The sequence below is a fragment of the Gallus gallus genome, chromosome 1 (genome assembly GCF_016699485.2).
Source record: "Gallus gallus isolate bGalGal1 chromosome 1, bGalGal1.mat.broiler.GRCg7b, whole genome shotgun sequence".
Classification (NCBI taxonomy): Eukaryota; Metazoa; Chordata; class Aves; order Galliformes; family Phasianidae; genus Gallus; species Gallus gallus.
This window is the reverse complement of record NC_052532.1, coordinates 138,835,988-138,849,437: the sequence shown is the minus strand read 5'-3', so window position 1 is coordinate 138,849,437 and position 13,450 is coordinate 138,835,988. Positions and strand designations below refer to the sequence as shown.

General features: G+C 36.8%; 1 protein-coding gene across 2 annotated transcripts in view; it reads left to right on the top strand.

Annotated features, from left to right (window-relative positions):
- Window positions 1-13,450, top strand: part of COL4A1 (collagen type IV alpha 1 chain) — a 113,196-nt gene that overhangs the window by 71,171 nt on the left and 28,575 nt on the right. For both annotated transcript variants that reach the window (XM_046904336.1, NM_001162399.4), the window contains 16 exons: window positions 348-437; window positions 1,037-1,072; window positions 1,223-1,282; window positions 1,761-1,805; window positions 2,021-2,074; window positions 2,526-2,567; window positions 3,418-3,511; window positions 4,099-4,134; window positions 5,190-5,354; window positions 7,562-7,657; window positions 8,550-8,633; window positions 9,340-9,410; window positions 11,075-11,266; window positions 12,092-12,260; window positions 12,628-12,720; window positions 12,814-12,918. In XM_046904336.1, the coding sequence (XP_046760292.1) occupies window positions 348-437; window positions 1,037-1,072; window positions 1,223-1,282; window positions 1,761-1,805; window positions 2,021-2,074; window positions 2,526-2,567; window positions 3,418-3,511; window positions 4,099-4,134; window positions 5,190-5,354; window positions 7,562-7,657; window positions 8,550-8,633; window positions 9,340-9,410; window positions 11,075-11,266; window positions 12,092-12,260; window positions 12,628-12,720; window positions 12,814-12,918 (1,432 nt within the window). The remainder of the gene's footprint in view (window positions 1-347; window positions 438-1,036; window positions 1,073-1,222; window positions 1,283-1,760; window positions 1,806-2,020; window positions 2,075-2,525; window positions 2,568-3,417; window positions 3,512-4,098; window positions 4,135-5,189; window positions 5,355-7,561; window positions 7,658-8,549; window positions 8,634-9,339; window positions 9,411-11,074; window positions 11,267-12,091; window positions 12,261-12,627; window positions 12,721-12,813; window positions 12,919-13,450) is intronic.

Sequence of the window (13,450 nt, the reverse complement as noted above, 5' to 3'; positions counted from 1 at the left end):
AGTTTTCCTACTGAATAGGACTTTTCATGAGATGGTACATCACTGAAATTAACTTGTTATTGTAAAATTGCTTGAAAAATTTTGACAAGAGCAGTATGTGGAGATTTCTTGGATAAGTTAGCCTTTTCTGTGAAAAATAAGCGGTATTGATATATGTTCTTGCTTGGCAGAGATGTTTCCATCCTTTATGGAGGTGTTTTACTCTCCTTCTGCATTATATAAGCAGAAGACGTTCTTACCCTGCTGTTGATGACTAAATACTAAAACAGAGTATGACCTACTTTTGTCTTCCCGAGGTTGGCCTCAGTACTGTTTTTAATGGAATATCCCAAATTTGGTGTTGACAGGGAGAACAAGGGGTCCAGGGTCCCCCGGGGCCACCAGGACCAGCACCACACATGAAAGAAAAAGGAAGCGAAATCATAAAGGGAGAAAAGGTGAGACTTTAAACGATTGATCTCGTTGGATTCCTTACTACAGTTTAGGCATTAGAACTAGCAAGAAGGATAAAAAAGGAGGAAGAAAATACTGAGTCACCTACATCTTACTTTTCAAAATTGTTTTACTTTATGTAATGAATTTTGATGGTCTTTTTAGAATTTTCTCAGAAAAGTATGATGATAAATGCATAAATGAGTAATGCATACAACCAAAGACTGAAGACTTTCTGAAGAAAGATGATTGATAAGCATAGCCCTGTGAACCTCCAAGTTTATAAAAAATTCTGTTGGATAGCTTATGCTGGGCTTCGCATGTATAGAATCACCTCAATAAAATCTGATGCTAATTAATTTTTCAATTATTGAGTAAGACCCTTTAAAAGCAATACATATTGGCATAATAAATTAGCTTAATGGATTCAATTTTTGTGTTTTGTCCAACTTCTTTTTGCACATCCTGCTATTACGTATAGTTCTTGGAGTGGAGAACAGAATTAATCACGCTGTCTGACATGAAGAAATAAATGATTAAGCCCCTAAATGAATTATGAGTAAAATTCTGCATACTAATCTGCATTTTTTTTGTCATTTTTTAGGGTGAGCCAGGTGAAAAGGGTGAACAGGGAGTCCCAGTAAGTACTGTGCAATTCTTTTTTTAATTACAATAAAAATATTGAGGAATCTAATGATAGTCCTGAATTTCTTTATGCTTATTTGAAAAAAAAACAAACTTACTTTCGAATTTGACAGTGTTGTTAATCTGGTGTGCATTTATTTTCCAGGGATTGCCAGGCTCAGGTTACAGAGGAGAAAAGGGTGAACCTGGGAAGCCCGGTCCACGTGTAAGTATGCTCATGTTTATCAGTAACATAATTACAGTCACTGTATTGTTTTCATAAACTGATTAAACTTAGAAACCATTAGTGAAACACCAAATTTGCTTTATATCAAACAAGTAAGGGTAGATGTACAATTCAAGATAGTGATAACACCCAGTATTATTAAAAAATAACATGCTTTCAGAGAGCCAAAGACCCCGTGACAATGGCTGCTTCTTCTGAATGGCTGCTGAATGCAGAAGCAAGACTCCCATTGATCTGAGCTGAAGCAAAATTACAGAAGTAAATGCAAAGTAAAGCAAAGCTGTAGGCAGTCAAAATTTTCCTGTGTTGTACCCTCTACATAGTTGGATGTGTTAGGACTCTTCAACAAATGCACTACAGTAATGATTGTTTTGTTTTATTATATCACTCACTGTATTTAGAAATTGTGTACCCATAGCTATATGTTTAAGCAGAGTGGAACTTGGCTGTTTTACAGGGAAAGCCCGGAAAAGATGGTGAACCAGGACCAAAAGGAGAACCCGTATGTATTTCACTGAATTTTTCAGTACTATTTTGAATATTCAAAAAGAAAGAACTGCCTGTATGTCTGTGCATTATAAGTGGCTGAAATCTTCTTGTCTTCCAAGTTGTTCACTTAAAACTGTGTTCAGCTAGTTTAATTTAAAACTTTGATGCTGCCAGAACTAATATGCAATTGTATTTGTCTTTTCTGGTGTCACAATCTTTTACTTGCAGGGCTTGCCTGGAGGGTTTGGGATTCCAGGAAGGCCTGGGGAACCTGGTGCTAAGGTGAGTCACTGCCTTCTCAGAGTGACAAGTTATGAGCTTGGCCAGGTCACTGCATTGGAGGAACACATGCATGTAGAGCAGTATTAAATAAATGTTGCTGTGTTGTAAAGTCATTTCTCAAAGACTAGGAAAAGTAAAAATCAACATTGCTTAGGCATCCCTGGTTTAGGTCTCTTGTATGAATTGATTAATGCAGGCTTTATTTTTACAAGCTCTTTGCTTAGCCACTGAGTGTACAAACATACATTCCTAAAAATCCCAGTTTCTCTTTATACAGTGTAAAGCAGTGCAGGTCTTACTAGCTCACTGATTATTGCTTATAGCATTCCAGGTGCCTAGCACCTTGAATTTGTATGAATCTGTATCAAAGTGTTCACTTGCTTAGGAAATTCTGTTTTGAGGTGAATAACATAGAATCTGGATTTAAAACATAACTTGTATTTTGATCTAGGGTGAAAAAGGTGATCAAGGTCCTCAAGGGCCTCCAGGAAGAGTAAGTAAAATAAACTGTTCTATTTTAAAATTAACTGAAGATGTACATTTTAAGAAAGTCAAAGCACTCAAACATTGAGAAAAAAAAAGAGACTGTGCATATTCTGATCTCATTCAAATTAGTCATGTTCTCAGTTTTTCTCAATGGAAATGAAAGTTGGAAGCCTCATTTTTAAGTAAGTTTGAAATTTGGGAAAGCTCTCAAAGCATATAAATTTTGAATGCTTTTGAATACGAAGCTGTTAATCCATACAAACTATCCAAAAGAGCATTCCAAAGAATATATGTCAGCTGTGTGGTCTATAATGTATGTTATATGACAAATAAAAAATGGGTCTAGTCAACAGCAGATATATAATTGATGTTGCTGCTTTTCCAACAAGTGAGAAAATTCGCAATATCTGATAATTTGTATTGAAAGTAGGTGCATACCTCTTGAGTACTGTATTGTTTATAAGTATGCTGTATGTATAACTCAAATTAGCAGCAGAAATTTCCAGAAGAGTGTATTTTAAGATGAAAAGTAATACTAACCAAATGGATCAGTGCTTAGAACATGCTGAGATTTATTTACATCATCTTCATTCAGAAAGGTGCTATCAACATCTCCACTTTACCCTACTACTGACATTAAGAAATTTTGGTAGAGTACGAAATCCTTACTTTCTCAGCAGCTACAGCACTCTCACAACAGTTGTTACCTACCACTGAGATTGGCGGTATGACCAAAACGTCTCAAAGCTGTTATCACAAAACGAAGTGGCTTCTGTAACATCAGGTTGGAATGGATGTGATAAAACTGGAGCACAGTTGCATGTTTCTAGTGTCCTTGTCTTTGTCCTGTGATTTAGATTATAGATGCTGGACCAATAGATACTTTTGGTGAAAAAGGAGACCCTGGAGTTTCAGGTTTGCCTGGACTAAAAGGTCAAAAAGGTGAAAAAGGTACGTATTTTGACTTGTCTTTTTGATTGAGTTATGCTTTTGCTCTTCATGTTAAAGGAAATTAAAATCCACTGTCTGTAAGCTCAGGGGCTCTATATAATAGCTGAATGTTCCAGTTATTTATCTAATTTTTTTCCACGCTATTACATTTTGTCATAGTTTGTGGCATGCTTCTTCTCATTGTAAATAAGACTGCTTATTAACAGTGGGATTAACAGTCTGGAAATCAACAGTTTGGAAGAGGTTAAAATGGGGTCTGGGTTTATGGAAGTTAAATAAGCCAGTGAGTTTATTTAACAAATATAGAAATCAAGGCAAGCACAAAGATTCCTGTAAAAGATTTTAATCTTGAAATTGATTTGCATAATTTGCAATATTCCTCAGTAGACAGGGAAAAATTGAGCATTCCCATTTTTTCCCCACAAGCTTTTCACTAAGTGTTTTGTTTGGAGATATCTGTGGGTTATTTACCTTAACCTTTGATTCAGAGAGTACATATTACTTATGATACATACTTAAATAATACGTGCTTAGAAGTGTTGGCATTGCTGACTTGATTGCCTAATTGAAAACATCTCTTCTTAAAGGTTTCCCTGGTGCACAAGGGATCCCAGGAATTCCAGGTATGAATGTATGGCCACTGATTTGTTCACTTTTTTCCTTTGTCCTTCTTGGGTGGGGAGTTCTCAGAGGTGGTCTCCTCAGCTGCCTCCAGCCTGATTTACATGGTGCCCAGGTCATGCCCTCTCTGAGGGCCTAATCCCACCTAGATTTTTTCCATGGATTGCTTTTTTGGTATGTCTGATGTGATATGGCCTTGCTCTTTTTGTAGGGCTCTGGTAACTCTTAGTAGTGAGCTAAGTATGAAATTATTGTGAACCAGGGTTGGATAGTTGCCAGGATTCCTCACAGTTTAGGGAGGAGATGCTATATACCATAGGCTATAGTAATCCCTGAAGAAGAATGGTTGTTCTTCGTCTGTCCTTACCCTTTTGAAATTAAGATTTACCTTAATATAGATTTATATATAGATTTATACGTGTTCCTGCATTATAGCAGAAGACTAAAAATAGTTTAGCATCAAGTCTAATGGTCAGTTGTTAACAAAAATAACTCATTAAAGTAGAAGAACCTGTGTGTCTGAACAAATAGCTAGATCTTGATGAGCTTTTTTTCTGTCTGTTTAGCAGCTTGTCTTTATTGGCTGCTGTTTATTATGATTCCTATAAGCAGTTTTGGTTTTTGCATTCCTGAAAATCTGCTAGCTTCATTGAATACTTATTTACTGAAGTTATTAGAGATGCCGTCCACTTCTAGATTTTTTTTTTTAAGATTTGAGTTGTTATGAGATAAGGAAGAATGTAATGGTTTCTAAGCGTAATAACTAAATGAACTCCTCTATCACCACTTTTTCCCAGGTATCAAAAATTGGTTAAATTAAATCTCAGAAAGTCACCTTTTCCAGTGTTTGCTCAGGGACTTCATGGAAGGGAGTTATTCTGAGCTTTAGAGAGCATATGCCCTGAATTTTTTATAAATCACCAAATGTAAAAGTACAGCACCACTTTATTGCTAGCATTTTCCCATTTCTCTCTGAAACCCAGTGGAAGCTAATGTGTTGATAATGTTATTCTTTTTACTTGCAACTTTTTTCACCTGTATTTAACTCTGCCCAAAGGTCGACCAGTTCCAGACATGGTAGGATCACCTGGTGTCCCTGGCCAGAGAGGTGAAAAAGGTGAAAAGGGTTCTCCAGGATTCCCTATACCTGGACCTCCTGGAAGAGATGGTTTCCCAGGCCCACCCGGGTTGCCCGGCCCACCAGGTCCTCCAGGTGTAACAGGTAAGTAATGTGCTCAGTTGCTTTTCACTGTGAAGTCTTAGTAATGCACGCTGCCTGATCATGATAAAGGAGACAATATTATAAACACTATAATAAGGATGCATTTATATCTTGGAAGAAGCATATATGAGTTGTTAATGAATCAAGTAAAAAAAAATTAGCAGATATTAATATTGTTCGTAGCATAAAAGATTCTGAACATGTATCACAGTTTACAAGTCTACAGTGCCAATATAGGTAACACAGACTGAACACATATAAGAGCTTCAGACTGAAGTATACCATCTAGCTCTAGTAATGATGGGACAAATAAATACAAACAGTATTTGTAGCAACAACAACAGCATATTATATAGCTATGTGTAATTAAATTATCTTCTGATAAAGCATTTTTAAAGGGGAAGATAAAGTATTTGACTGAACTAGACATTGAACAAGAAGTCCATTTTTGATAGTATGTATCAGTCAACATCAAACATGTCATTTAAATAAAGAAGCATGTATTTTAGGGTTACTTGTTATGCAGAGTTATATTAATAGTTTATTTAGTAAATACCAGATTTAGATGTTTCCAGTTTCTCCCTAGTTTTGTGTTTTATGATTCTATTACTGTATTTGTCATGAATGTGCTTTCTATGAGCCCTAGGCCATCTGTGCCTTTAAACAGTATTGCAAGAAAATTGTTTCAATGTGAAACTTTTGTATTTAACCATTTATATATTTTTTTGGCTCCTCACAGTGTTCATTCGGACTCTGTATTGTGTAATTTTAAACTGAAGTGTTTGATGTTATTTAACTAAAGAACAGTAACATAAAAATGGCAAGAGAACTAAGACAGAGGATAATAGAAAGTACAAAATATTTTCTATATAGTAGAATATATAATATTTTCTTTATAGTACAATACATAATATTTTCCATACAGTTTTAGGTAAATGCTATAAATTGTCTTATCTATTTTGTTAGGCTATAAATCTTAACATAAGAATTGCCTTTTTTTACATACACAATGTGAGGAAAAGTAGTGTTTTACTTACAGTTCTCTAGCAGATTATAAGATGTCTACAGATGACAGGGGTCAGGTGAAACTTTAAATGGCACGTGCAGATGGCATGTTTATTTTATGCAGCCTTTGATTCCTTTGTGTAACATCCTGTAGATTTTATTAAAAAATTGGAAACTACATAGTGCCTTCCCATAGTTGTGATTTTGGTAAATTTTTTGAAGGTTAAATACGAAATTGAAGATGATAACCCCATTACAGTAGCTTAAACAGTCTTAAACTATTGAAGAAAACATTATTCTCTGTGGAATTCCTAAACCAAAAGTGTCTGCCAATGAACCAGTACAAAATACAACCCTTACTGTAGGGAATTAAATAGCAAACTCTCACCTTGTCCCTTAAATTAATAAGAACAATTCTCTTTTTTTTTTTAAATTAAATATATTTCTCTCATTTGCTTAATTTTGCTTCTTCCCCAGACACTTCTTTAGCTTTGTTCAGGTGTGTAATGGGAAAAAATATTTTATTCTTTGCATTTAACTGTTGTTTCCCAAACTTCACTTAAATTTTTGGACTACTGACTTTGGCCAAAATGGCATTGGTTTGTATTAGGTCAGAACCTATGTCATAACATCAAACAGAATAAGCTCAATTTGTATTCCTATGTCATTTGCTAAATCTTCTCATTTGTTACCTATTTCAGTTCCTAGTGTACCTAGTTTCACATTTTCAGAAAGATTTTTCAGTGTAAAGAAGTTAAACAGATGTCAACAATCTGCTCTTTACCTGGAAGGTTTACTGTATTTCTAGGTTAGGTGTGAAATCATTACATAAAAACTTTCTTCAGAACACCAACATTCTCCATTTCCTTCAAGGTTAAAAGCTAAACTTTTTCATCCAAAGTGCTTCTCAAAGCCAAAGCTTACAATAAAAATACATTTTCTGTGAAGGTTGTTTTTGACCTTGCTACAGCAGAACCATCTTTTATTTCTGTAATTCCAGGGGTTTCTTAAGTGGTCTATCTGGAATCAGAAGAAAGAATTCCAGTTAGTTTTTCATATTAGAAGACAGAAATAGAAAAATGAAAGGCTATCCTGACTTGTGACTACTCACAGATCCACTTAACTGAGACAATCATAAATGCAGCCTTATAATAGAAACTTGTATTTGCTAAACAATAGCCTCTATCGCATTTCAATTGCAGATGGAATAGATCAATGTCAGCAAGGGCAACCTGGTGCACCAGGTGTACCTGGACCTCCAGGGCAACATGGATTTCCAGGAGAGATGGGAGAGAAAGGTAATATTTCAAGTGAAAGTACGGTTGCTTCCTATTGCTTTGTATGCTGTGGCTTGGATATGTCAAAGTGTTGTCTGAGTCAACGTGATCCAGAGAAACAGTACTTAATATTAGTTACAGGAGCAGTTCATGAATGTGCAAGGTGCTTGATGGGTCTCTGGTGAGTAAAAGGAAGACACTGTCTATTGAGTTGGTTGACACAAACTTCTCTTATATTTCACTTAGCCTACACACTGCTAGGAGGAAGAAAGGGTTGAGTATAGACTCATTAAGTACAAATTGAGCTGTTCATGGCAATTTAAAGTACGACTTCTGAGATGAAGAATTTGAGAAGGGAAGATGAGCTGGCAAAGGAAATGGTTTATAAATCATTACCTTGGCTATAATTGAATCTAAAATTGCTACACTTGTAAGTACTACTGTCAACTATGTGTTTTAGCAGTATCAACTAAATGGACATGTACAAAAAATGAGCTACGCTCACTTACATAATGGTTCCTAATTTCATTCTACGGACTTCTTTTCTAAAACTGCAGAATTGCAGTGGCTGTAGAGTTTCTTCTTCTTCCACTTTAAACTTTTCGTATCTTCTGTACCTGGTGTATATTTCTCTTCCTTTTGATCCTCTTCAGTCTGGTTCCTTCTAACTCTCCTGTTAACTGTTATCTGTATGGTAATATGTAAGCTGATTTTCATTCTATTCCTTCAAAAGTTTTAAAGACTTTTGAATACCAGTTTACTGATAAGTTCTCTGTGAAGGGTATAGTTAGAAATAACACATTTATTTTTATTCTTTCAACACGTAGTGTATTAAATTGACATTTGCCACTGGATTCTGCCTGCTGCAGCTGCCTTAAATCTTGTCATTGTTATTCATTACTTTTTTTTTCAGGTGAAAAAGGTGAAACCTGTGCCTTGTGTGATAAAGTAGGACCCCCTGGACTTCCAGGACCACAAGGACTACCGGGTCCAGCAGGTAAAAAAACTTTAACTACCTGAGAATAAACTGCCAAGGCTAAAATCTGAAAGTGCAGTGTATACTATGTGATTAATTATTTTTTCTCCCATTAATCAAATTGCTTGTGAAACTAATGGGGGAAAAAAAAAAACACAACAACAACAAAAAAGGAATATTCTTATTTTTGGCCTGATTCTTAACTCCGACTGAAATTGACAAGAGCTACCAAGGAAGCAGAAGCTGCCCACAGTGGAGAATCTTTGCAAACTGTGATCCACCTTGTGAAAGTGAAAAATGTGGGAAACATTTGCTCTGTGTACTCAGGCTTGGCAAATAGCTCATACATAATGTTCCCAACCCTAGCATCAAGTAGTGTGGCCAAAAAGAAATGAATTATCTGCTACCATATCAGAGAAGTGCCACATGTAAATAGTGATAATATGCTTAGTATTTGTTCCAGTAATTGTACAGAAAAAATGAATGCTTTATGTAGTTTGAAGACTGTGAAGTTTGCCTGGTAGGTCAGATGACCCATCAACTTCTGAGCTTGTGAGTGCAGACATATGGAACACGTTAGCGCATGAACACGGACAACCTCACTGACTTCAGCAGAGTTCCATTTGTTAATTAGACACTTTGTGAACAGTCAGAAAAGCTTCACATCCAATGAGCCATTTGTAAAAGAATGTAATAAATGGAATTCTATTTTTCTGTTTCTGATAAGGTTTTCCGGGACAGTCAGGTTTCAAGGGTGACAGAGGCTTACCTGGACTTGATGGCCTTCCAGGCGTACCCGTAAGTAACACCTTAGCAAATGCTATCTCTGTATTTTCTATTATATGATAAAAGATATTCAATATTTGTGTAATAGTTCTGTTTAAAAATAGACCAGCATAGTGACATAATAAAATGAAGGAACTGGATATACCTAGCAAAATAAATAAGAGGCAGTGCTGTCTAGCTGTGAGAAGAAAAAAACAGCTGTCAGAAATGGTTTACATTTCTGTGCTTACCCATCAGATAAACTCAGCAGTGGAGCTGGGTAAAAAATAGGATTTCATATGAACTAGATGCAGGTCTGCACTGACCTTCTCTTGTAGCAGTGTATCTATCTGGTAACTCTTTGCTATTGTGTACATAATATATTGAGGGAGTGCCATCTAGTGTAGTGTAAGCAGTTAGTCAATGTTAGCATGCAGTATACTTCAACAGTTTGTGTGTTCTATGTGCCATATACTCTATGAAACCTAGTTAATGAGATCACAGTGTTGTTGATGCAGAGTAACAAAGCTCTCTGTGGGTAAGGCTGGATATGGGAATCAGAACAGCTCTAATCATAGCACATGCCTAAAAAGGCGACTTGAATCACTCCTAGATGAGCAATGTACTAGCAAATAATATTTGATCTTGTCAGAGTTCACTTGAGATTCCCTGCATACACTGTGGTATGCTGTGAAGACCCACTTTAGCATACATGCTCCATTAGCTTAAGTCTGATTTTGGCATCATTATTAGCGTAAGTAGACTGAGTTTTCCAGAGTCTTTGCAGATCTTTTTTTTTTCCCCCCAGAGCTCTTTTCTTCTTCCATTTGAGCATTTTTGGCAGCATATGAGTAGCTTCTCACTGACTTTCAGGTGCACTAACTTTAATGCACACTGGAATTAACCAAGCTTCCTCTCTATCACTAGTGGTGAGAGATATGCACCTTCGGAAAATAAACCAAACCTCATATACAAATTCCTTGCTCAAGGAATCAGTTTCTTGATCTTAAGAATGTGTCATAAATAAACATAAAGAGCTTTCAGTCTTCAGTTAGTCTTAGCTCTTGTGCAAATAGCACTTGAATTTTATATAAAACAATGATTTTAACATACAATCTATGCATTTCATAAATGTAATAGTTGGTTTATAGCTTTCTGAAAGAAGAAAAATCATTTGTTTTGGGTTTGTATAGACTGTTTAAATGTGCAAGTACTACTTCTGATGGTATTGTATATTATCTTTAAGGATAAAGATACCTTTGTTTTATTTTTGTCATACAAATGGTGTCTGTGGCATTACTAACTATGAATTTGACTGTTGGAGCAGACACATTTGCTCTGACAAAACCCTTTTTTTAAAATCCTGTATTACCTTGATACAGATGTAACTGAAATCCAGTGGGTAGTGTGTTGAAAATTCAGAATAGATTATTAGGTGCCAAAATCTGCAGTTCTTTTGTAAATGTTTATATTCACCACCTAAAATACAATACCTGTGGTGTGATATAAGGACAACATGGTCAAGACAGGAAGATTTGCACAAATTCCTTATTTACACTGCTATGTCCTGGAAAATGTTCTCATTTGATCTCCTTGGTTGAAAACCAAATTGGTTTTTTGATTTGTATCTACTCTTTAATATCTGAAGGTCTGAATAGACAGGGCAACTGATGAGATCTGAATTTATGACATTTCAGGGGCCCCCAGGCGCTCCAGGACTCATTGGCCTCCCTGGGGCAAAAGGAGAACCAGGAGACTTTACTTATGATTCCATCCTGAAAGGTGAGAAGGGAGATCCTGGTTTCCCAGGACAACCAGGTATTCCTGGAAGAGAAGGAACACCAGGAAAAGACGGATTGCCAGGTCCTCAAGGTCCAAAAGGAGCATCGGTATGTGTGTTTCTCTGTGTTTACACACTGTCCTGCTGCATGATTCTTTATTTTTGCATCCTATCTTATATACGTTTTATGTTTGTTGGCCTTATGCTTTGTTCCATCTCTTGTCTTTTACTTGAATAGTTCATTCCTCCTCAAAAGATTCTGTTTTCCCTAGAGCTGGTAAAGAATAGGGCCCTTCAGCAACAGTATTTCAGAGCTTGATTTTGACCTCTCTCTGAACATGTCATGCAAATACGTAATCCAGCTCAGACATACTCATTATTTGACTTCGTGTTTTCTGGAATACAGAGCAAGGTTATTTCCCTCACAAAGTTGTGGGTATAAGCAATATTTTTGTCCCTTTCCCCCTTTCTCATAGCTTTGTAATGAGAACTAGAAAGGATGATTTAACTTATATCTGGAGAATACTGAAGGAATGCACTTGTCCAGATAGAGATCGTTAGTACAAGATTCAGCTCTGTTCCAGCATACTTACCTTTTGTAGAAACTAATATTTTTAAGTCTTTCCACGCTAGAGAGCTGGTATGGACGTGGATCTGTATCTGCAGCTCAGATTTGTTCCAAGATCCACAATTAGGAAAGCAGCATAAATGGTCCATTTATCTGCACTTCACACTAGGTGTGATTTCCATGTGCTGGCCTACATGGAACCCAGTTCTATTTCCATTGTGTTCAGTTATAAAGAATTGACCTTCTTTGGTGTTACAGATAAGGATGCTGTACTAGATCCAAGTTAAAAAATATTAACCCAGATAGAAGAATGTATTCTATCTTGCCAGCTAGGCAAAACCTTTATTTATACTTTCCAAAAATTAGGGTACAGCTGGCTTGAAAGGAGAACGTGGTCCCCCTGGACAACCTGGATTCCCTGGAGTACGTGGTGAAAGAGGTTTACCTGGCTCTCCTGGGGTAGGCACTGCAGGGTTACCTGGTGACAAAGGAGAGAGAGGTTTTGCTGGAACTCCAGGTTTACCAGGTCTTCCAGGTAATGCTATAGTATGTTCTTTTACAACAATTAAAAATATATAAAAAAATTGTCCTTTAAGTGAGCATCAACTGAAATTTAAGATGGAAAAAAAGCCTAATTTAGACCAGTGGAACAGTGTTTACTTTCAGCAGCTCACTTGCACATTTTTGAGGTCAGTTTTCTTTTTTCTTCAGTTAGGCCAAACAGGATGGTTTAAGCTCAACTTAAACCTAATTCACTGTAGTTTTCTATGAACTTTCTATAATAAGCTTGATAAAATGTTGGTTGTAATAGCATAGAGAGACTAACACAGCTGGCTAGGTGGATTAAACTGCTCTATTTAGTTTAATCTGTTCTCATACTTAATACATCTTTACATTTGCAGGAACAAAAGGTGAAGCAGGACGAACTGTACCACTCCCTGGACCTCCTGGGGCAGATGGCCTTCCTGGACCACCTGGTTTCCCTGGACCCCAAGGTACAGCATCCTTTTAATCTTTGTTTATCATAATGGTTTTGTTTCCCAGAGCTAACATTTGTATTAACATTTTTTTTGTTTACACTTGTGAAGGTGACAAAGGGAATCCTGGGCTTCCGGGGAGACCTGGCCTGCCAGGAGAAAAAGGTGCTGTTGGGCAGCCAGGTATAGGGTTTCCTGGACCTCCAGGACCCAAAGGTAAGACAAAGTTATCAGTCTGTGATCTAACAGAGCTGCTGTAAGTGCAGTGTGGATGGAGGACTACAGTCATTCAGCCATGGCTGCACAGAGGGATCAGGGAGGTGTAGCAGAAGAACTTCCCTTATGAAACTCCAGAACAACCTCAATAAGAATATTTCAAGGCACACCTGCTTTGTGCAGTGATGTAGTGCAGATACAAGCAGTGTCAACGCTACTGCCAGAATAGGAAGCGACACAGTGCATATTACATTGCAACACCTGAGGTTTCTGAGAGATGAGATGGCCTTTCTGAAAGATGAGGCACAGCTTAGTTTGGTGCAAAAAACATGTTGACATAACAATGACTTTTTTGGACCAGCACTAGCACCTCTGTTGTGTCCCAGGTGGATGTGAGTGACTTGGTCAAAATACAGGCATATCTAGATAAAGTTAGGCTTCCTTGAATGGCCACTGTCAGGGTATGTGCATAGATGACAGTCCAAAAATTTGTATTCTTGTTTTGGATTTTCAGGAAATGTATTTTATAATA